This window comes from Plutella xylostella, chromosome 30 (genome assembly GCF_932276165.1).
Source record: "Plutella xylostella chromosome 30, ilPluXylo3.1, whole genome shotgun sequence".
NCBI classification, from domain to species: domain Eukaryota; kingdom Metazoa; phylum Arthropoda; class Insecta; order Lepidoptera; family Plutellidae; genus Plutella; species Plutella xylostella.
Window position 1 is genome coordinate 2719210 of NC_064010.1, and position 25695 is coordinate 2744904.

The 25695-nt window shown below is 36.3% G+C and overlaps 1 protein-coding gene across 3 annotated transcripts in view; it reads left to right on the forward strand.

The window, feature by feature from the left end:
• Nucleotides 1–1004: 1004 nt before the first annotated feature.
• Nucleotides 1005–25695, forward strand: part of LOC105381493 (putative fatty acyl-CoA reductase CG5065) — a 32405-nt gene continuing 7714 nt past the window's right edge. The window contains exons 1-4 of one of the 3 annotated variants that reach the window (XM_048632151.1): nucleotides 1005–1368; nucleotides 20619–20948; nucleotides 22317–22433; nucleotides 24968–25090. In XM_048632151.1, the coding sequence (XP_048488108.1) occupies nucleotides 20829–20948; nucleotides 22317–22433; nucleotides 24968–25090 (360 nt within the window). In that variant the 5' untranslated portion in view covers nucleotides 1005–1368; nucleotides 20619–20828. Of the gene's footprint in view, nucleotides 1369–8201; nucleotides 8674–19743; nucleotides 20000–20618; nucleotides 20949–22316; nucleotides 22434–24967; nucleotides 25091–25695 lie in introns of those variants that run through there. The other 2 variants (XM_048632152.1, XM_048632153.1) reach the window with 2 other exon arrangements.

The window sequence follows — 25695 nt, forward strand, 5'->3', positions numbered from 1 at the left end:
TCATATGAACACTATAATTATTTCAAAAAAATCCCGACTTCTGACGTTATATTAAAAAAAGATTTTTTGAAATATTTGTTATAGTTTTTTTTCTGTGATTTTTTTAAATTTAAACTTTTCGCAAGTGTATACCTACCGTACTGCACGTGTTAAATAGGTTGAACAAATGTTCAACTTTTGGCTGCTGGTACCTACAAAGCAGTATAAAGCAGAGAAATCTGATCCCTCTCAGAAGCATTGTTACTATGAGAGGGGGGTCAGGTTTCTCTGCACATGACCGTACATTTAGTTCCGTACAGCTGTCACTATCAGTATCAAAAATAATAATTTTCGGCACGCCCGGTTTTTATATCTGAGGACTTAGTCCAATGGGTTTAGCGTATCCACTCCTACTATGAACTACCACAAAAGTAAACCTATGACTTCCAAAATCGGTAAGTACTTACCTACTTAAGAGGAAGAAATATAACAATGATGAAACAGAAATAAAACAGTGAAAACAGTTTTATCACAAATACCTAGGGCCTTACCATCCTAAACTTAGATACAATGACATGCTAAACGCTGTCAGTTCGCTGTCAAACGCTTCATAATTGTGTCCAATTTTGATTTAAACACCCTTTAAACAAGGGTTCATATTTTGATAGCAACACAGCCAGTCTTTAAAGTCCTAAACCGAACGCAGTGCAGCACACCCAAAAACCCTAACCCAGTGACATCTGCCAAATCTGCCCACTAGCGCCAATCTCCCGTTCCACCCCCGTAGTGGCATTGTCTATGGTCTGCAAAATAACTTGGCGGTGCTGGAGGGTTACTCTACACTGACGAAAACCGAACGACCGATTACTATCGTGCAATCCGCACGTTTAATATAAAGAGCTAGAGTCGAGGCTCTCACAGCGGCGTGATATACTTAGTTTATCGTGATATAGAGTGACCTTGCCCCGTGTTGTAATTCGCGAATCGACGGCCGCCCCCGCCCTGCGCGCCGCCCTACTGCGCAGGCTCGACTCGCGTCAAGCCCTGAAAAACCCGGCCAAAACCAACATGGCTGCCGCCCAACGCGTCTCCCATCGATTTTTGTCCACCAGACACGAAAACCGCGCTTGAAACCGCCAACAACCGACTCCGAACCACTGTGACCTAGCGTTTACGTTACGGGTAAATTTAGATTGCAACCGTGTTAATTATATCGACACTTTTTCAAAACCTAACCTTGTGCCATGGTTACCGACCGAGTGGGAAGATATTCGCTGGTAAACGTAATGATCTAACACTTTGTGAGCATTTGAAGCAGATGTGGGATTCAGTAGTGCTGGCGGAAGGGACATCACTGACCATACTCCAAGTGGAAGCGAGATTTCGAGGGTAAGTGGCCACATTTGTCACGCTGTCATCGATCCTAATTTCCGTGAAGTGTTCGCTACAGTATGTAGCTACTAAAACATCATTATTAACTTTACTACCCCGAATTCCGAACATTCCTGGTGCAATTAAAAAGAAAACAAAATTCCAAATTCAAATTTACGTGAAGGAATTCTAATTAAAAAGCCATAGAGTCATTAAACGCGTGTAATGGGCATTTAGAAAATGTGTAATTTGAAATTCGAACGAAAGCTCGGCATAATGTGACATAATCGCCGAAAAACGACAGTTCAGTGTTCCGGTGTCCGAGAGAGGGTTTCCCTGAATTTTGGGGACCCGTTTTTTGTCTCGTTCCCCCCTGTGTCAGCTGTTCCTCTCTAGCTGTCTTCCTCAATGAGTAGTTTAAGCATGCGCCGTATACACAGACGGGTTAAGAATTTGACAGACTGGGATTTTGGGAAATTTTAATTTATCTTTTTTATGTTAGCACCTAGGTAATATAAAAAAACCTAAGTAATATTATAGGTTTTTGTAGCAAGTAGTTATAAATTGATATTCTTAGCTACTGCATTTCATAACTTTCCGGTAAAAATCATTTAAATTATCACTTTTACGGAAGTAAGTATAGATCATCCGGGCCCTTACAACTTTCTATAGAAGTTATGTATTCAAACCAATATGCCATTGGGTCAGGTATACTATGGTCATCATGTTTATGTAATACACACCTAACCATGCTTGAGATAAATTGATTTGTTGACCTATGGAGAATGACATAACTTTTTTTGCTGAACTCTCCGTTTTCGAATCTCTATAAAGTCTAGGTGAACTATTGATATAATCATAAAATTTACTCGGTATTGTTAATAATATAGTGTGGCTTTAAATAAATGCTTTGATTACGAACAGTAGACCTGCAACGTAGACTTTTAATATGGTAAGATACCATAATAAAATAGAATATAGGTAGGTATTATAAAATTGTAAATTGTTCTATCAAAAATGGGCCAATAAGGTAGGACCGCTGATTCTAAGCCAAATACTTAATATTTACAAAACTTAACTAAAACTTTTCTCTACGCACCAGAGCTGAAGCCGTAGAGAAAAGTCCAATTGTGCTAACTACAGTATGCTACTAACATATTTTTTTTAAATACTTTATTGCACAAATATGAAATATAAGTGTACAAAAGGTGGACTTAATGCTAAAAACATATTGTTATTATAACTTAAAAAAATCTAGAATTTTTCGGAGTTACAGTATATGCCAAGCTTTGGCATTAGGTAACTACTTAAATAACTATGCTTCGTCAAAATCGCCTCGGTAGGTAGTCCTAAACATTCCTCGCCGAATGGTTCAATATGTCCACCATAGAGCTATTCCGAGCTGCGACTTCCCGGGCCCAAGTGGCCATAATGATAGCCGACCTACGATAGTAGATGGCACCTGAAGAAGAAGAAGTCCTAAACATATTCATAAGCCCTGAATTAAAATTAAATTAGTTAATTGTCCTATTTGTATTATTTAATTGTAAGTACAATAAAGAGTTAAATAATAATAATAATACTTTTTCCGGAATTTTCAACTTACTTAAGTAGGTTGAGTTTAGATTTTAACTATAAGACCAGACTATACAGGGTTATTGGTAAGTAGACCGGATCCTTTCAGGAGGTGATAGAGGAAGGCATTTCCAGTCGATTGAACCCAATAATGCATTATCCTAAACTTAACCATTTTTGAGATATTTAATATTTAAGGTTTTTTTTATTTTTTGCCAAAATTTTATGTTTAAAACCGAAAATAAAAAAAACTAGCCACATTTCAATAATTTTTTTGGTTGTTTTGCATAAGAAACATCTTAATAAACTAATTAAAATAATCAAATGTGCACTATTCGACTTAAATTAGACATAATACCTCAAAATAGTTAAACATTTTGAAAAAATATTCAAAACGCAAAAACAAATAAATTAAATTAAAAAAGATTTTCATATGACATTTTTTTGTGCACTTCAGCTTAAAAACATGGTCAACTAATAAGCTTTCAAACAAGATGATTCAATACCAAATCGATTAAGGTATCACCAAGATATGGCCAAAACAACCAGAGAAAGCGGAGAAAACTGAGCAGGGGTTTCCATACTAAAGTTAACAGGACTGAAAACAATCACACATTTTAACCTTTAAATTGGGCTAATTTTGTTAGTTTTCCTGTTGAATTTTGTCCGTCTGTGCTGGTTGTTTTGGCCATATCTTTGTGATACCTTAATCGATTTGGTATTGAAATATCTTGTTTGAAAGCTTATTAGTTGACCATGTTTTTAAGCTGAAGTGCACAAAAAATGTCATATGAAAATCTTTTTTAATTTAATTTATTTGTTTTTGCGTTTTGAATATTTTTTCAAAATGTTTAACTATTTTGAGGTATTATGTCGTCATTATGTCGTAATTTAAGTCGAAAAGTGCACATTTGATTATTTTAATTAGTTTATTAAGGTGTTTCTTATGCAAAACAACCAAAAAAAATATTAAAATGTGACTAGTTTTTTTTATTTTCGGTTTTAAGCATAAAATTTTGGCAAAAAATAAAAAAAACCTTAAATCTTAAATATCTCAAAAATGGTTAAGTTTAGGATAATGCATTATTGGGTTCAATCGACTGGAAATGCCTTCCTCTATCATCTCCTGAAAGGATCCGGTCTACTTACCAATAACCCTGTATACATGACGTTAGTAGAGTTAAATTTAATCGCAGTTGATTCCTTATGCAGCCCTATAATTCTTTGAGTTAAAGTGTAGTGCCGTGTCTAAACTTTCTTAGGTGTATGTACGTGTGACATAATGCTCACTTCATGCTGTATTGTCATCCTACATAAGAATGTGCCACTAATATCAACGAATATTAATTGAGCTGTTAATAAATGATTTAAAATAGAACAAAAGTTGTTCATAATTAGCCATTGCTTATTTTGCTACATATTATATTTATTACGTTTGCAACATTATAATAAAATATATTTTTGTGGCTTTAGTTAAAGGCATTTTATAAGTCAAACTCCTCCTGTGTAAAGTGTATCTGTCAGTCACACAAGAACAAAGTTGGTAATGTTTGGTGGCAAAACATATTAATTTAAGTATGATTGCTGTCATTGTCAAATAAAGTTTTATCTTTCTTTCTTTCTTATTTAACATCTGATAGGTAATGTCCTGTACGGAACCCTTCGTACACGAGAGTCCGAAGCGTACTTAACCATTATTTCTGTTCTCGGTTTATTTGCCCGGGTCACTTTCAATCGCGCACTGTACTTGTAAGTCTTACAAGTGAACTGGGTCAGTGGCGCCGCAAGTTGGAATTAAGTCGTCGTCAAAAATTCAAAAGTAATTTTCTCAATTTGGCCGGTAGATTGACGAAAATAGACGCTGCTCTTTTGTTTTTTGTTATTTATTTATACGGTTATGGTGTTCGGCGAAATACCTTATAATTCATGGGTAAAGAGTATAAAGAATAGTTTTTTATTATCTATCATCATCATGATTCATGATCCAACGATATTTTTACAAACTATAGATGGAGTGTCACCGGTGCAAATGAAACGACGGCTGAATGACGTAGTGGTTAGTGGCCCTGACTGCATGCCGAAGGTCCCGGGTTCGATTCCCGGCTGGGGAAGATATTTGTTTAAAGGCAGATATTTGTACTCGGGTCTTGGGTGTTGATATTTATATTTAGTATACTTATATCTATCTATGTATTTGTGTAAAATATATCAGCTGTCCGACACCCATAACACAGGTTCTACCTAGCTTGGGGTCGTATGGCCGTGTGTGAGAAGTGCAAAAAATAAAATAAAAAAATATATGAAACGTCTGGACAAATAACACCCCACCGTGCTCTTATTTTGAATTAGGTTGACTTAAAACGGTTTTTTTTTGTGTGATACACCATCTCGTTGGTATTTTGTTAATTATAGTTACGATAAGTGGACGGTACCACACTTGTCAACAGTTCAGCATTAAAACCCCTTTTTCAGAGATGTAAAACACCCCCCTTTTAGTTGGAGGGTTCTAAATAATGAGTCTGATGAGTTTGTTGACAGTATTTTTAATGTTTTCCGCCGCCTGCCCGATATCAATACTAACGATACGTTTGCTCGAGAAGTTTAAAAACGTATTTTACCGAAAATAGGTCATTTTATTTGATCGTTTTGCGGATGCGGTGAAAATAAGTTTTGTCTAAATACGTTTTAATAATATTTTTTTTTAATGAAGTATAATACATTTTTTAAAACTCTCTTCCATCCAAAGGTTGTCTGTAGAGATTGCTGTAAACAATAAGGCCGCATTTTTGTACTGTTTTTATTTTTAAGTTTTATTTTGTATGTTGTTCTATTTTGGTGCAAATAAAGAGTATTGTAATAATACCTAAATACCTACTAGCATATAAGTTAGTAGGTACTTAGGTATTATTAAATGTATGTATGTAATACCTAAGTAAGTACCTACTAACTTATATTCCGGGAACGCAAAAAAATGTGCTCAGACTTCATAAAATATGTTGGCGCCCGACGTGGGGCAATTAATGTACAGCATTCAAATCCTAACTAATATTATAAAGTCTGTCTGTCTGTCTGTCTGTTACTCTTTCACGCCAAAACTACTGAACGGATCTGAATGAAATTTGGTATACATACGGTCTAGACCCTGGGAAAGAACATAGGCTACTTTTTATCCCGGAATTCCCACGGGAAAACTTTTTAAGGCGAAGCGAAGCGCGCGGGAACAGCTAGTAAGTCATAAAGTAACCAAGGGGGTCACTCACTACCGTGAATGAAAATCAAAATAAGTCAAAGAGTAACCCCCGTGTTACTAAGTTACTTGTGGTTCTTCCTCACTACCAAAATCGAACGAACGAACAAGAGCTGCAGGGCGATCACGAAAAATAGAGCTAACGTATAGAATCGAATGCGAGTGCGACAACTGTCAATTCTATACGTAAAAAGTGTTCGAAAGTGCTGTCAAGTTGACAATAGTCGCACTCGAATTCGATTCTATATTTTTCGTGATCGCCCTGCTGTGTACAGCGATCACAGGATTCGATACTATTTTCGAAACACACAATATGGAAAAAACAAATGTATATTTTGGAACTGACAAATTTGCCTTACATTTTGACAGTGACAGTTGACGATACTGTTCTTTTTCCATATGTTTGTGTAGTTTCGAAAATAGTATCGAATCCTGTGATCGCTGTACTTTCATAGGGTCGTGGCGCAGCGCTCTGAAGCTTAGGAACAACAAAACTGCTACGCTAACCACGTCTCTATCTCGTTGTAATATGCGTGCTGATGTCTATTTAGGGAGTGACCCCCCGAGGCAGCCTTTTTTTCTACATTTATGACTACGATACGATGATACGATCACGTTTTTAAAATTTTAGTTGGACAAAAAACCCGTGGCCCGTCTGTACTTAAATAGCTACGCACGTGTCCACTTTACATTATACAGGGTGTTGAAAAAAATGTAGGTACTTATACTAAGCCGAAAGGGGTAATTACTGTACTCAGTGGGTCATGTCAGTACTAAGACTTTATTGCAAAAATAACAGTTCCCCATTGTAAAAAGTTTTTTATAGAGAAGCAAAAAGGATTTTTTCGCGAATTTCCAAAATTTGTGGAACACAAGTTGTTTAATATACCTACTTATACCCTGTATATAGTATTTGTGAGTTTCGGTAAGTATTACAAATTATAAGGTAAGGTAATTAGATACCTATTATAGCTAAGTAGGTAGGTATTACTATAAACACTAGTTATACCTAAATAATGCTAACATACTACGCCGAAAACTTAAGAAGATGATACATGTAAGTAATACTTACCTATTACTTAGAATGTATACTTAATATTAAAAAATATGCAACTCATTGCAATAGCTCTGTTTTTGGGATTTAATTATATGATTACATGCAAGAGTAAATTTTTAACGAGATGTTGATATACTTACTTAAGTACTTAAACTTAATTAGACCTACAAAGTACCTTCATACAAATACATTAAGTACCTACGGTATAAGCGATATTGTTAAAAAATTAAATGTGCGGTATCGGTAAAGAGTAGAAGACCCACTTTTATCCGTAACGCACAAAAAAAATAGCAGATGATTTTTTCAAAAAGTGTGCTACAAGCAAAGTCATCCATAACTATTAAAGAACCACTGTATCTTGGCCCTTGCTCCTCCCACATCTGTACTGGGCTTCTTTCAATACTGATACTGCACGGTCATGATCAGGGGTATTCGGATAGTGGCTGGATTTAGGGTCTCACCACACTGATTTGTAGCTGCGAACGCGAACGCTGCCGCTGCTATAGACATTAAAGAACAATGCTACCTCAAGTTGTACCGTCTTCTCCAAAAAAACATTATAATTCTCGATTCATATAGGTACAACCTAACAGCCGGTCATATTTATTTATTTATTTATTGGAACACAATACAGAGAGTTAACAATACATGAACAATATTTACATATAACACAAACACAGAAAACAGTTAACACTCCAAAAAATATGTGTCCACAGCATGCAAGTAGTAGTTAATTAGGTACACTTCTATATTTAACATATATTAATTTTAATTATATTAATTAATTTAACAATCTATGAAAGGGTTATAAAATTTTCATCTTCTCATCAACATGTCTACAAGGACTAATCAAAAACGTATCGTATGGAATGGTAAGCTGCGGTAGCTAATTATAAAATTATTATAGTTACACACTTTCATGACTCTTTTCTCACCTCCTCCTCTTTAGAGCGTGAGTGATAAAATACTGATGGAAAACTCTTTTCCTCCACAACTACACAACCTCATTCTCCAAACTTCGTGGAAACTTTTTAAATTGTTCGCCAACGAACGAGCATTCGCTCGGTTAAACATAACACCAGTCAGTGCATTAAAAGTGCTTTAGAGAGAGTGTAGTTGTTACCACCAGTTCATCTGCTAGTTAGTTCCATTACCTTACTCTTTGGTTAGTTGTCTCTGGTCGCGCGCAGCGCGCTCTCGTCCGCATAACGGTTAAATCCACACTTTCTATTTTCAAATATCGAACGGATTAAACTCCGTGGAAAATCGGCATTTGTTTTTTCTTTCGGCGAAGTTTCGCGGCCAGTGTCTTTGTGAATTGCGAAACGAGTTTGTAAGTTTTTTTGTAAAAACTTTTCGAGTGATGAGTGTAGTGTGTGATGACTAAGAAGTGAAAAGTTGGAAAGTGATTGGTTTTTAATTTGGAGCTGGTTTGTACAGGAATGTTAGTATACCATTAATTAATTTTAACTGGAGTTTGTTTGTAGCTAAACTAATTTTATTACCCTTAAAAATATAAGTAGGTAGGTACTTAAGTATTTTACCTATATTGCAAAAAGTGCACTATATTGTGTGTACCTAGATGAATCTATATAATCATTTAGCAAATTCCGAACAGATGACGATTCTAATGCAATTCTATTGTTTATTAAGTGTTTATAAATATAATATAACACCTCTTTGTTTATTCTTAATCTATTCAGTTTAATTCGATTTTATTTTGATAATTATATGCACACATTTAATTCGTCTTTATTTAAATATGTGTGGTACATGACATGGTATTGTTGAGGTAGGTACACCTTTAGTAAAGGTTAAACTATTTTTTGTATACTTACTTATCACATTTATGACTCATTTATTTATGTAAGTATCTCGGTATTACTTACTCATCTTGAAATTACTTACTCACTTTCAACTTTCGAAACGACGACAGTTGCTTTCTACAAACAAAATATTTAGTCATACGAGTTCAAATAGGATCACTATCCTTGTTCTGAATATCTCTTGAAGTTTGCAGTAACACTGCGGAAAAAGAGAGGTGTTATAATTATAAGTATCAGTTTAAAGTAACTGTATCTGCGTGTGTATCTGTCTGTGGTTGCGTAGGTCCCAATCGGCTTAACTGATTTTTGTTCTGTTTTTTTGGGGTCGTAGGTAATGTTACCCCGAGTGTCCTTAGCCATGTTTCATGAAAATCGGTTCTGCAGTTCAAAATTTACGAGACTTTTAAGAATGTTTGGGGGTTTTTAACGCTGGTTAGGTTAAAAAGATAGTAGGTTAGTATACGTATAATATTTTTGGTGTTTTGTTGTAGGTATGTAGATATCTAAGTTGTTTGGAAGTCTGTATTTTTTTTATTATTGGTAACATGAAAGTTATATCTTTTATAAAAAAATCATAGGTCGGTAATACAACTTTTTATTCCGCAATTCCCACGGAAAAACATTTTAAGGCGGAGCCATATTCAAAAAACTATTTAACATTTAAAGAATTTAAAAATAAACTAAATAACATTAGTAACATAGTAATAAAACCATATTACAATATTAATCAAAGTGATGACGTTGTTATTAATTACACTAATGTGTAATATTAGTGTTTATTAAATTATTGGTATTTTTTCTTACGTTTTAGTGGTTTTTTGAAGTCGGTTTTTTATTTTCTTTTATAAAATTAGTGGTCTGCCTCTGGGCCATGCAATGTAAGAATATCCTATCCTTCTTATAAATACCTACACTTGCGAGCAATGTCTAGAGAAAGCGTTTTTTATAGTCACGTGAAGCTACACAATCCATACTTATACGTAAGTATTTGTATTGACGACCGAATGGCGTAGTGGTTAGTGACCCTGACTACTGAGCCGATGGTCCCGGGTTCGATTCCCGGCTGGGGCAGATATTTGTTTAAACACAGATATTTGTTCTCGGGTCTTGGATGTGCCCGTAAAATGGCAATAGGCCCGCGCCCCCTATTACATTGGGATTGGGACTAACATAACACTCTGGCGAAAAGTGGGTGCAGCAATGCACCTCTGCCTACCCCGCAAGGGAGTACATTAGTACAAGGCGTGAGTGTGTGTTTTTTTTTTTGTATTCTGTGCGAATGCGTCAACAGGAATAAGTAAATTCGATTATTGGTTTGATTTTGGCGATTGCATCTTGCACAATTTGCGTTTGGCGCAATTTTTTTTCAAGTTTTTGGAAGGAGCCAATTTATGATTATCTGATCTATTTATTTTAATATCACAAAAAAACATTAGAATACTTATTTATATCTTCTATTTCTTTCTTAAGTGAAAGAATATGATCTAAAATAATGTTTGTATGTTTATAAAATAATATATACCTAGTTATTATTAAATTACCGATATAAACAATATGATGTGAGCACGTTGTTTTATTATCGTCTTTAACCGCTGTTAAGGGTTCAGTAACTTTTATTTATCTCTTGTCTCTCTATATAGGTAATTGTAATTGAAAAATAATAAATGTAATTAGGTAATATGTTATTTACAATTTCATAAATTTTAAATTATCACTATTTAACTAACCCACCTAAGAAATAAAAATAATACTCAGTAATTTCCAAACAAATATATTGTGACAAAATTCGTCAATTATAACAATCTATCCACATTTATCATTTTATTTTAATACATTTTATTGTATTGTTTAATAGCTAGGTACAGTAACAGTTTGAACTATGTTGATTTAATTCTAATAAAATGAATTATTATCTATCCACAACTTTTATTTTCTAATCATAACATAATTATTAAAATAAAAATGATGTCCAAATAGTTCCCAAACGCACCAATGCCGAGACGGCATCGGCCCAGCCTTGTCAATGACCTTGCGGAGAAAGCGCCCGCCTATTTACAATATTGGTCACGCACGGAATCGAACCTGGGGCCGTATTATCTATCTATTGTAGTCATTGTTCTCTATAAATAGGACATATCCTTTCCCTATTGTATATTATGAAGTTGTGTCTCACGTTTATAGGAATAAAACGTATTTTTTTATGTAGGTACCTTGCGATTTATTTATATGTCTTTGACCACAAATACCAAAATGATTTTATAGAAGAAAACCAATAAAACACTCATTTTCGATCGGAGCAATTTTATTCGTTCGCGAGCAATGAAAAGGTTCCACTTACAAAATGCCGACTCTAAATTATTACCTAATGGATATTATTTAAAATATACATTTCATTAAAAAATTATGACCAAAATATTAACGTTTTTGGTTCGTACGAGTAATATACTGATTTCTGATACGCAGTTCAATATTGCAACGGCGTCATAAAACTAGCGTTTTTCGTTTATATAGGAGTAATTTGGTGATTTTCTGGACACTGGAACTTTTTCATTGCTCGTGACTCTCGTGAGTGTGTGTATGTACTCGTAAGATACAGTTGATATATTACTCGGAGAGACACATACGTGATGAGACATTTAGTAGAAGAACATAAATCTCGCTATTACCATTTAACGTTGCGTTTCGTAATTCAATAGGAATAGTTAGACTGATTTGAAAAAAAAAGGGCAGTCTCAGTACCTACTACCACTACAATGGTAATAGGAATAGTGAGATCTAGCCTTCTATCTAACGCGATCGCGATAGATATAGGTGTAATGGTACATACATAGCTGTACTCGACACACAATAAGGCTGCTATAGTATAGTTACAGTGTTCGACTACTCGTGCCGTGTCTGACCGCGATTCACAGGCTAATTGTTTGGTTTTGGGTGTGAAAATGTGTTTGACATGTAGGTAGTAGGTACTTACACATATTATAGTGTACTAGTGGTTACCGCGAGCTTCGCTTCGCCTTAAAAAGTTTTCCCGTGGGAATTCCGGGATAAAAGTAGCCTATGTTCTTTCCCAGGCTCTAGACCGCATGTATACCAAATTTCATTCAAATCCGTTCAGTAGTTTTGGCGTGAAAGAGTAACAGACAGACAGACAGACAGAGTTACTTTTGCATTTATAATATTAGTTAGGATTTGTAAGTTCAGGTATCCCGTATGGGTATACTTACATAGACTAATACACTATTGTACTTATAACAGTTTTTGGCTTAGTAGGTAACCCTTTTTACAACAGCCTGTATATCTTTTAATGTATTGTATGTGTGTGTTTGTAATGTTTGTATGGACTACCTACTTTAGATAGTGAGTTTCCCGAAGTTTGAATTTCTTTTCAACATATTTTGTTTTTGTATGCCAATCGTGTGCTTTGATCAATAACGAATAAAGTTCAATAAAGAAAGTTAGTAAATAAAGAAACATTTTATTCTAAATTTTACCCGTTGCAAAGTTATCACTCTCGAACTCTAGTACAGTATAAGGCAGATAAATCTGACCCCTCTCAGAAGCATTGGTTCTATGAGAGGGGGGTCAGGTTTCTCTGCACATGACCGTACCTAAGGCGGGTCTCAATAGATAAGTTAGTTATCTGTTGGCACTGGATAGGATACCTCTGCAATTATATGGGTTAGGTATCCTAAACTGGCTTAAAATTCGATAAAAATAAACCTAGGCAGGTACATAGATAGTAATCCACATTCAAAAAACAAATGCTTATGAGTTATTGAAGCATTAAAACGGTAATCTCGCCATTAAATACTTAATTTTTAGCCAAGAAACAAAGGAATGTAGAATTTTAGCAGAATTACCTTCTGAATCGAAGGTACAGTCTATTTTCAACACCCTGTTTAACAATTTAGGCCAGGGGTTCCCAATTGTTTTTAGCCCGAGCAGGATTTGTCTCGTTGATGTATATGTATAGTGCTATTTTACTACTCAAACAGCTACTCAGATTGATAATTAAATACATTATTGCGTTACTTATATCAAAAGATTAAAAAGTATCTACAATTTTTTAAAACAAACTGTAAAAGCGTGTACTCATTTTGTACTTATCCCATATCTTCTGACTTTGTAGATGTGATCAATACATAAGTTAATTGTAAATAAATAAATATGTGGGGACATCTCATACACGGCCATTCGACCCCAAGCTAGGCAGAACCTGTGTTATGGGTGTCGGACAGCTGATATATGTACACATACCTATACATAATATATGTATAGATACATACCAAATATACACCCAAGACCCGAGTACAAATATCTGTCTTTAAACAAATGTCTGCCCCAACCAGGAATTGAACCCGGGACCTTCGGCATAGCAGTCAGGGTCACTAAACACTTCACCATTCAGCCATCTTGTACATAAATTGTTATTATACCATCAAAATACTAATTATAATAATTATACCATCAAAATACGACTTCTAAGCAAGTTTTTCGTATTACGTAATGTTTATTTATTTTATAGCTAGTGCACCCCGCTTAACGGCGTAGGCCTTTGTCCTTCTATCGGGGCGCCCACAGCCCCTCAGCTCACTTTGGGAACCCCTGATTTAGGTCACTTCCACCACTAGACTGTCGGAGTGGGCGGCCGATCCTCTGTCCACTCGAAGCTCCTCAGAATAATAACTTCCCCGCGATCAGTCCCCAAATACCGTGTCAAGAGTGGAAACTGGTAGCCATTTGGATTTTAGTTTCTTTTTTTTTAACGGCCAGGGTTTTTATGAGTTCTTTCGTTTTCAAAATGTTTTGATTTCTATTATATATACATAGAGATAGATAGAGTCTTTATTTGTAAGTACACCAAGAAATAATTAACAATTTTACATAGACAGTTAACTAGGTTATCAAAGGCGGTCTTATCGCTTATAGCGATCTCTTCCAGACAACCTTTGGATGGATGGACTAAAAGAGATATAAATGGGGTAGGTACAGTGTATTTACTCAAGGAATATAGTTTAATTTAAGTACTTAATTATTCTTTTATCTATCAGTATCATAGAATCTTAGAACATCTCAAGGATATATACTGTATGTATACGAGTATCTATTAGGTACTTAGACAAAAAATGCAATCTTCATAAAACATAAAAGCCATCAATCGTCCACAGGGCGTCCTACACTATGTACTAGGTTAGTGTTTACATGCAAGGGTGTTATTAGCATTTTATTTATGGAATTTACCTACGTGTTAACATCGCAATTGAGTTTAAATATAAAAATTTAATTTTACATAGGTACGTATAAATAACTTATTCCAAAAACGGCGATATGGTTTGCAACCTATCACGTGAGTACAAATGTGCTGCGAAAAGTGGGTGGCTCGCTTGTGAGCCACCTCTGGCTACACCTTCGGGGATTACAGTCGTGAGTGCATATATATGTATGTATGTATAAATAAATGAGGTAATTCTTAATCTTTTACCCTCGAAAATAGACGGCAGCGTATTTAAAAATCAAATTTATTGGGGTAGGTTAAATTCGCGAAAAAAAATATCATTTTCCATAGAAACTTTGTTGGTCACGTGACTTTTCACTATGGAGATTTTTTTTTTTTCGCTTATTTTGAAATTCTGATTTCAGTTTCGGGCTTAGATATTCTATGCTGCACATGTAGGTTTCGGCTTAGTATACCCCTTTCGCAACACTCTGTATACATTTCCCAGAATCTACCCTTGGGTAAATTATCTAGAGAAAGAAAGAAAGATAAAACTTTATTTGACACTGACAACTCCACCAGGGAAGCAAATACTTGGTTACACGAGTTCGGATCATAGCTCTCTGCATCTCTTTATTTAAGCTCGATCGTGGGATCAGGTTTTTTGTGAAAGCTGTCCTTAGTACCTTCGTATTCACTCTGCACTTGACTTCTATCAGTTGACACATACCGGATAGCCAATACTTATGTCCTATTGCATACGTGGTACACTAGACAGTTATTATAAATAGATAATGTTAAGATCTATACTCTAGACCCATTCAATAAGGCCTTCAAAATTTGCAATGACCACCGGCATGTGGCATCGTGTCATAATGTACAGTCTGGGCCACAGAAACCTGACCCTCAAAGTGATGATGCTACTTGAGCGGATTCAGGTGTATAGGTATACACTTCCCTGACTATAGGTACACTCGAGCCGTTTTTCTATCAAACAAATCTCTTATCAAAATCTTTTAGAAAATATATTTGAAGTTCCAATCAATATTTACAAGAGATCCAGAATTCTTGCCTCCGTATTTCAAAGTCTGGCCACTGGACAGTCGGTCCACTCCAGTAGGCACCGCAAGTAATCCATCATAATCATCATCCTATAGCAGTCCACTACTGGACGTAGGCCTCTCCCAAAGCACGCCACTAGATGCGATCTTTAGCTTTCCGCATCCAATCATAACCAACAACCAACCAACTTTTGCAAGTCGTCAGCACCCCATCTAGCCGGAGGGCGTCCCACACTACGTTTGCCTAGCTACGTTTGCAAGTAATCCAAGGTAAGTATAAATGGGATTCCACACTATTATGACACGAGGCTTATAATACAGCCTGCTTGGCAACGCGAGCAGCCGAGTACAGTCTGACCGATGTTACGAGTCCGCGGCGAAAATCAATAATACTATACATAGGTACTTATTATGCTCACGACTGTAATTCATGAAAAAAAGTTTCATGATAGTTTCCGCTAGAGGCGTTACTACGCGTCGGTTTGTACGCGGGAAAACGTAAACTTTCATAGTTTTCGACAACTATCAAACCTGTATGTCTAGTATAGGTTTGATAGTTTGTCGGAAACTATAGAAGTTTACGTTTTCTCACATACTAAGTGGCGCCTCTAATGGAAACTATCATGAAACTTAAACTAACGGATAATGTATGCAAGTGACAGAAGAAAACCAAGACACTTTTCTTTTACATAAATTGCAAAACCCGTACTTGAGGCCCTGTACTAAATGAACAGAGTCCGCTTTTCGCTAAGTATATTTGTACTTATCGCAGTTTTGAAATGAGTACAATGCACTTATGATACACAATCTAGAATCTAGATGTGCAGGTTTCCTCACGATGTTATCCTTCACCGTAAGGGCACGAATTACAATTTATTATTGTAGGTACACTTGTCCAAAATTAATAATGCACATGCAGATCTTCACACCCGAATCATTAAATCGTAAGAGCCTTAAAAAAACACTTGCATTTTGCACCTTGTACGAAAGAAATAGGAGTCAATATCATGTGGCACATAATCGAAAACAACCGATCTGTCAAAGATTTCTATGCGTATTATCAATTTTGGAGCACTGTACTTAAATTCCTTTTCCTAAAGAATTACCTACTTGGTAGGATTTGAACCCAAGACGCCTTTTCGAATGAAAGCCGAAATGTTATCCATTACGCCACCGCGAGTAACATCGAACATCGATGATGTAACAACGGTAACTACATGCACAGGCTTATTACTATAGGCCCCAAAAATATGGATATAATTTTGTTAATCGTGAAAACGGTACAATTTTTTTGCTCTCAGAATGTTGGGGATGTAGATGAATCGTTTATCCCTTTTTCTTCCTCTTCTATTTCGGAAATACCTAATGAGTGTCGGAACTACTATAGTTTTCGCCTTTATTGTATTATAGAGTTTAAATCTTAAATGTTATTTTAAGTGTTTTATGTAAGTACAATAATATTATACTACTACTAAATATTATTTTATTTATCGTTTAGGTACAATGTGTTTTCCGCAAGCTCCGCTTCGCCTATTGTGTTAATCCCGGGGTTATTAACTTTATAGTGCACCCTGTTTTAAAATTGAAGCCCTTGAGTTGAGAGCGAAATCCGATGAAATACTTTGAATAGCCATGGTATATTAAGGGCTAAATTAGAAAGTTATTGTGTCATCATCATTAGCCTTCTATCACCCATTCTTTGATATACTACAAGATAATTACCCCAACGATCCTGGTCATATACTGATCTAAGTATTAAAAATATAATTCAGTAAACATTAAATTCTTATTTACTTAACACCAGAATGCCCTATCCAACGTCTTCTCTCCGTCCATCTAAAGGTTGTCTGGAAGAGATCGCTCTTAGCGATAAGACCGCCATTTGTACATTTTGTTAAATTAAGTTTGATCTGTAATGTGTTTTTCTTTTTGGGGTTGCAAATAAAGATTATAATAATAATATTATTATTAAAACTTTAATCTTAAGCGATGGTGTAACCTCGCCCTTATCGACACTAGCGCCGTCCCTGCAATGCACGAAATGTTGAACTTCGCACATTTAGGTCACGACTCACGCTAGACCTAGGAGACACAAGTCTAGGTCGTCGACTCGGTTACTCACTCACTTTCTTATGTAAAACGGGTTCGAATCCGGCAATGTCGCGTATACAGAATGTTCAAAGGGTTACATGATGTATAAGGTCTTGTACCTCCTGTAGGTTGGCTGGTAGAAAATGCTTTTAGCATTAAGTCCACCTTTTGTACACTTATGTTATATTTGTGCAATAAAGTATCAAATAATATTGAAATAAATAAAGTTAAAGTCCGACGCGCTAACTTTGCGACGGGTAAAAGACGGGAGATTTTTAATTATACCTGAGGCCGCTCCACGGGTTTGTCTTCGATAAACTCGTTTTATGCGCGTTCAGCGCCGTATTTATGGCGAATCGCGATATAATGACGTTTATCTAGAAAAAGAAGAGAAAGACGTGCCAACGTATAAGTGACAGAAATTTCATTTTTTATGGGTTATCTTGTTTCTGTTTAAAAGTTAGCAGCGGTAATTCGCCAATTGTGGGTGTAAATAAGTACTTAAGCATAAATTGGGTCACTGAAAATGTGATAAAATCATACTATAGATATTTTCAGTTATGTAACATTTCCTCGTTGATTTCCGAACGACAAAAATACACAAAATAGCTTTTACATCGCTGTGTACAGATTATTGATAAGGTTGTAAAAGCTACGATGCCTTAAATCGCTTTGATAACGTAAAAATTTAGTACCTACTCAAGCTATTGTGACATAAATAAATTCTTCTTAGTGTATCGGTGACAAACACTACAGTCAAGTACAGTAGCCCAGGGGGTGCCAGTCGTGAATATTTGTATAAGGTACCTACTACCTACAGTTGTGGAGGCTTCTTTGAAGCACCCCATAAAACTCCTTTAAATTAAAGTAAGGTTGAGTTTGAGTTAGGTCTCTACATTTTTTTGTATTTTTCTTCAACTTATGATACGTTAATGTTTATTATTATATGTGCATTAGTTTCTGAAACAAAGTAACTAAGTATGTCACTTATTAAAATTCGTGCCTTTAGGTAGGCCCTGTAACTTCCTTTCGTCCGAATAACTTCGCCAAATAATGCAACACCCTGTATAGCGCGGGCGGAAGTATGCGCTACTTTCACTTTAAGGATGTACCCACCTGCAGACATACTAAATTGTTGTGCAAACATAATCATATTCATTGCATTGACATAACGTAAGTTACAGGTAAATTTATAAGTGATGCTCTTTGAAATAAGAAATACCTACTTACTAAAAAACTTTTAATTAAGTAATTAATTAATGTATAAAATCATTTATTCAAGGTTATAATATAAATTAACATTTAACTAATGAAGCCTAACCTAATTGTAAATAAAATTATGAAAACTGAACTAAAAGATAAAATTTTACAAATTCAAAGTATTCGCCTCAAACTTAGTCTAACTATGTAGTCAAAGATGCCACCTCGTATCGTTTATTGCACAAATATGAGTAATAACAATATAATTATAATGAATGTAGATTAGTTCGTATATTCTATTCTTTTCTATTCTATTCTCTGTGGGGGTGAAAGTACCTGCATGATGATGGAACCTTTGTGCATATCCCCAAGGTCTAAACTGCCTTCCTAACCTTGGACCATTTCCCACCACGCTGGTCCACTGCGGGTTGGTGGGTTTACATACCTAGATGTGCTTAATCTAGATATGCAGGTTTCCTCACGATGTTTTCCTTCACCGTAAGAGCGATACATACATACAGATATACATTGTACTTAAATTCAAAGAACTCATTGGTACATGTCAGCGCCGGGATTCGAACCCGCATCTCTGGCGTGAGAAGCGGGCGCTTACCCGACTGAGCTAGCACCGCTCTCCGACTGAGCTACCACCGCTCTGCTAGCTAGCTAGCTCGTATATAGCTCACTAATAATACATGGCCTCATTGCTTGAATACATCTCTACCACATAAACTTTGGTCATAATCGTCGCAACTTCGGTATGTAGTTAAGTAAACTTTTTAGGTACAGCTATGTAACTTTTGCCTTTTGTTGGTCCACACCTGTATTTTTCAATATATCTCTAAGGGCCAGTTTTTTGATCCCTAGTTAACTCAATCATTGGTCAAAACAAACCATTAGTTTAAAACCAACAAAATATTAGTAAATGGTAAAGTTAATCACCACGGATCAAAAAACTGCCAACAGTTTGACCATAGCCAAAAAAATGTCCAAAAAGTTTTTGTATGACTGAAATCCTACGGTTGCCTTCTTGCCTTGGAAACTATTATCTATGAAGTTTGTGAAAAACAATGAAAAATGACAGGTGATGGCCAACCTGAAACTTTGCTGAAACTTATAGGTTATGTTGAACAATGTTGAAGTCGATGCTAAAACTTTAATTATATTTTAGCCTTATAGTTATTGAGAGTATTGAAGCTACAAAGGCTGATGATTAGACGCTAGGCGTTCTGCATAAGTGATAAATAAGAAGCTACAAAATGAGTTTTCGCAAGAGGATCAAAGTGTATTTGCGTGATTTCTGAAAACAAACGTACTTATTGTAACTATTTGACGTTGAGCTGAAGCATTTGTGAGCATTTATAGAAAATATTAAAGGTATGGATCATACTATTTTAGAAAACATACGTGGTTATGTACAAATAATAACCTACCTACTTATTTAGATATAGTGAAGTAGATTAGCTATTACATAACGATATTATGTTTATGATAGATGATAGTTAGGGGAAGTATGAGGGAAATGTATGGATTTCCGTATACAATTCCAACATAATTACATACGTTGTTTATAAATAACATCATAGCAATAAGCAGAATCATCTATTTATGAATGTGAATAACAAACATGCCAATTAAAATAATAGAGAACAATAGAAATTGTGTGGGTTTCATTGAAATTCATACATCCATAATAACTTAGTCTTCTTGATCTAGATATTTCATTTTGCATTGTTCATTCATAGTATTTTGTGTTCAGGCGTCCTCCGTACTTCGTTTGATTAACTGAAGGAATCTGCTTATAAAATATTATATTATAGTAACGACATAAATAAGTATTTTATTGCTTTCAGCATTTAACCAATTTAAATTAAGAACCTTAAACATAAATGTGGGTACAAAAAGCTCGTAGGCTTTATATACAGGCGCCCTAAACTTAGGTCCTTTCATGAAAACTTCAGCAATCTCATTTAATATTAAAACTCTCTTGTTACAGTGAAGCGAGCACCATGTATCAGATAGCCGGAACAGCCTACTGACAAAGATACAACCAACAGAAGGGCACTAAAGAAAATATAAGATCCAAAAATAAACATTCCAAAACACGCACATGCGTTTTGAAAAAAAGAAGAAAAAGGATTGATGCCGTGTGCAACCAACGCTCGGAGAGCAGTGAACGGTTTTTGAATTAAGAACGGTTTTCAAGATGGCGTCGTGTTTGGGAGGCGGCCATTTTGGGCCCGGGAGCCAGGACTACATACCCGTGGCGGAGTTTTACGCTGACAAGTCGGTTTTCGTGACTGGAGGAACTGGCTTCATGGGAAAGGTAAGTCGTTTTATTGTTTCACACCTTCTTATCCTACTATCTATATACTTACATAATCTGCACCTATACTAGAGTAAATCACTTAATAATATAAGATACAATTACCCAGGATAATCTGCATTCCATGACCCACGAGCTGAGCTGGACACTGTGCTGGATAAAAAAGCGTTTCCTGTAAAGCTTAAAGCTCTTTAAAATTTACTGTTCATGCAATATCTACCTAGCTACTTTCTTTCCTATATACTTTTCCACTTAAAAGCTGATGTAAAAATACCCTGGGCCTGACTAATTTATTCATAAGTAAAGTTGAGCGTGCGACAACGGTCTCTCTTGTAGCAGCCATGTTTAAAAAAACACAAACATTTTTAATAAAACAAAACTACTTATGTGGGAACTGATACTAGTTGAGTGATTCCACAATACAAGAGTGATATTTGATTAATTGAAATTCCAAAACAGGCCGGTTTTTGGTTACGAAATGGTACGCACAGACAAACAAACTTATCTTTATCGTATGCCGTAGGTACTCTTACTTTAATTTACAACGAATAACCTTTGTGGTCTAGTGGTAGAAGCTTTGCTTCAATACCCAGCGGTCCCTGTCCCGTGTTGAACACGAGCATCTTTCATATTGGGAGGTCTATCCTCCTATGGCTCCACTGCGGTTTAGTTCTCAGCTCCTTTTTTGGACTACACCTACTATCTATGGTCTGGGTCTATGTTAAATAAATTAATAATAAATAAATATGTGGAGACATCTTACACAAGGCCTTCCGACCCCAAGCTAGGCAGAACCTGTGTGTCGGACAGCTGATATATCTACACAAATACATTGATACCTACATACTAAATATAAATATCAACACCCTAGACCCGAGGACAAATTAATATCTGTCTTTAAACAAATATATGCCCCAGCCAGAATCGAACCCGGGACCTTCGGCTCAGTAGTCAGGGTCACTAATCACTACAACACCGCTTAGCCGTCTAGAGAGCAGTATATAGGTATATATTCATTAGTATTTAGTAGTAGGTACATTGTAGAAAGCTAGTACCAGTGCCGACAAGCATGGAAAAACAGGGAACACCATATCTTATAATGAAAGTTGACTAGTACTGAGTATCTATTGAATCGTACAGCCTAATCAGAGGCCATCGCGCAGTTTGAAAGCACCTCCCACAAATCTCTCAGCACAACCTTGTTTGTGTTGAGGTTCACCAACCCGCACTAGGCCAAGCGTTGTGGACTAGCCCTAAAACTCTACTTTCATTGGAAGGAGATTCGAGCCCCAGCAGTAGGGCCGTGATGGGGTGCGATGGTGAAACAGATGGAGCAAATACTAAGCAAGTCTATGTCCAATCTTCCAGGTGCTGGTGGAAAAGCTGCTGAGGAGTTGTCCGAAGATCAAGAACATCTACCTGCTGATGCGGCCCAAGCGAGGGCAGGACGTGGCCTCCCGCCTCGCCGAGCTCACACAGTCCCCGGTAACTATGGATGAGTTGACCCCTTGTACTCGTAGCTTATACATAGATGTACAGTCAGCTGCATAAGTAGCTGTACACTCTACAAGCTGCATATTCAAACATTGACGGTTTTGTTATGTAGTCAGTTTGACAAGGTACAAAGGTGTAAAGCTACAAATGCAGTTGTCTGTACATATCTATGCAGTTTAACCTAAGCAACATTAAAAACTTCCGCAATTTAGCACTTACCCTTTCTAATATTTAATATTTATTACTTAATACATTTGATACAGATTGTACATATTACATTTTATCTATTTACCTACCTACCTTACACAAACACTGTCTCACCCACTATTTATTTATTTCTTTCCACAACTATAACCTATGTAATTATTAATATCTTATCACATAACACAACTCATCATAATTAATATATATATACCAACTTCGCGTTCGTGACTGAGGTCAACACAAGGGCCAGCTGAAAACCAGCGCTGTGGCCTCACTGTCCATAGCATATGCTGAGCTGGTGCCGTTTTGACACTCTGGACAGCAACCTTTATTTGTTTTGTTTGTTCTATATTAATTATTCTCTTTATTTAGTTGTTGTTTCTTTTTCTTTTTTTGTCTTATTATTCTGTCTCAGTGTGTCAAATAAATGTATCTTTCTTTCTTTCTTCTTTCTTTACTTAAAGTCGAATAACTTTTGAATGGCTAGGTCGATTTTGATAAAATATAGCTAAGAATACTCGGGTTAACATTACCTAAAAAATACAACTTACCTAAACATACAGGCGTTTGCGAATATTTCACCCTAGATTAAAGTGAAGATGAAAGGATGAGGTGCAAAAGCTTTGATTAGTTAGGTCCAAAGGTCTATTAGTTACTACTACGTCGCCCGTCCCGTAGGAAGTGGTTTAGATTGAAGGTTACAGAATTAACTCCTAACATTGGAAAGTACCTAGATGGATCCAGATGTGACCTGTTTTAACTTCAACGTGCCAATTTACATCGCTCTACTGTAAATGTTGTGTTTCCCGGATGTTGGTGGTTAATTGATGTAAATTAGGAGTGTTATGAGTTTATGAGTAGGTAAGTACCTCTGGTGTCGTATGCCTTGTTGTTTGTTTTTTTTATTGATGTTTAGCTGTTACTGTTACTTACAATTAAAATTTATAACAATTTTTTATAACAATTTTTACCTAAGTAGGTAATAGATAGATTCCGTTTTCCCTCTTGCCTATCACATATTAAATCCAACTGGCATTGAAACCAGGTTAATTATTAAGGTCCACAAATTGACCTGGCCGGGTATTGAACCCAGCACTTCCTCCTAAAGAGTCGCGGCCGAGCATCGAACCGGGAACTAGGCACTTATGTTATTAAGTGCACTGTTTACCAGCTGATTTGATGTTGTGGGTCAAATAATAAAAGTGTATTGATGTTAACTAAATCCGTATATTTTGGTAAAAAAGGCGTTTTTGCCATTAGTACTTACTTAATTTTTACACTCCCACTCCCAATCGCCTCTACTTATGTAAAGTTAGCTACCTACTTATTTTAGTACCTACTTGTTTGTAGTTTTTCTACTTTTTGAGGATGCCCTTTTACAATAAAATTCTTACTCAGTCGTTCAGGGCGAATAATTTTCATTGTAAATAGGTAATAGTAGGTATAGTAAACTTTTTAGTTGGAATTTCATCACATTGCCAAATTCAATCACATTAAAGTAAACAGTTGATCGATTCCTTAGTTATATTCATATGCAGGTAGGAATCTCAAATAATGTAAAAAAATTATATGTTTTTGTTGTCTGCCGATGGCTTCCATATTAATTTCCTCCACTCATTGCCAATAATTTTTAAAAGGTATTGTAGTTAGTCTGAAATCGCATCACGTACAAGTCTGCAGTTTGGGCATCGAACCCGGGTCCTCGGCCCACGGCTTGTGTGTCAAACACCATTAAGTATGCCGTATTGGTATTCGATAGAGAGTTTCCATTCAATTTATAAAGCGATGTACCTACCTGTTAGGTTTAAAATGATCATTGAACTTTTTAACTGTTTTTTCACACCGTGATAGATGTGCTAAAAGTAGATACGCGGGTTTCCTCACGATGTATGTATCCGTTTGTGGTAACGTAGCTCCCAAACGGCTGAACCGATTTTCGATTATTTTTTTTGGTCATAAGTGATGTTATACCGAGTGTCCTAAGCCATATTTTATCAAACTCGGCTCAGCCATTCACAAGGCCTTACCACAAAAACTTAGACAGTATTTAACAGATGTTTAGCGCTGTCAAACGCCTACAAAATCTGTCAAATTCGTTTTAAACACTTGTTAAACAGTGTTTAAAGTTTTTTGTGGTAGCACAGTTAGTATCTAAAATTACTTGGATCGCGCGCTCGGATCCCGTCTGGTGGAGATCCGACTTATGGATTTAACTGAATCTGTTTCTCAAGTCATGTCTAACCTCACACCCTGATCATAATGGGTTTGACTGACTTTGTTTCTGAATTAGTCATGTCTAACCTCACCTTCTCTATCACCAGCTGTTCGAGACACTGCGGAGAGAGCGGCCGCTGGAGCTGAACAAGATCGTGCCGATAGTGGGCGACATCACGGACCCCGAGCTCGGCATCAGCGCCGCCGACCAGGCCATGCTGTGTCAGAAGGTATGAGCATCATCATCATCATCACCAGCTGTTCGAGACACTGCTGTGGAGACCCCGAGCTCGGCATCAGCGCCGCCGACCAGGCCATGCTGTGTCAGAAGGTATGAGCTTCATCATCATCAGCACCAGCTGTTGGGGACGCTGCGGAGAGAGTGGCCATGCTGTGTCAGATGTCAAAAAGTAGACGTTTACCACTTCTTTCTAAATCACTACAACCCATCACGTCCCCACTGCTGAGGTATTCTTTCTGAATGTCCAAACATAAAAACGACGACTCAACGACGACAACAAGTCAACGAGTATCGCTAACGAAAGGATCTAGGTATGAGGAGAAGAAATGGCGACAGAAACTCCTCAATGACACCGAAGCGGTGGCTCTGCTGCCTTTGTCAAACTAACGTACCGCTTATATTCATTCATTCAGACATTGACGGTTTGTGAGTTTGATAAGGTATAAAAGACAGCTATTACTAAAGCTAACCATGCCTTCACAGTTTTTGTCCGAAGCATCTCAGTATACCCCCGAAATGCCCGAAGACTTTTACCGCTCGTAGGTATAGAGTAATCAAAGATATGTCTACTAAAGCTTCCGTCTTCTCCCACCA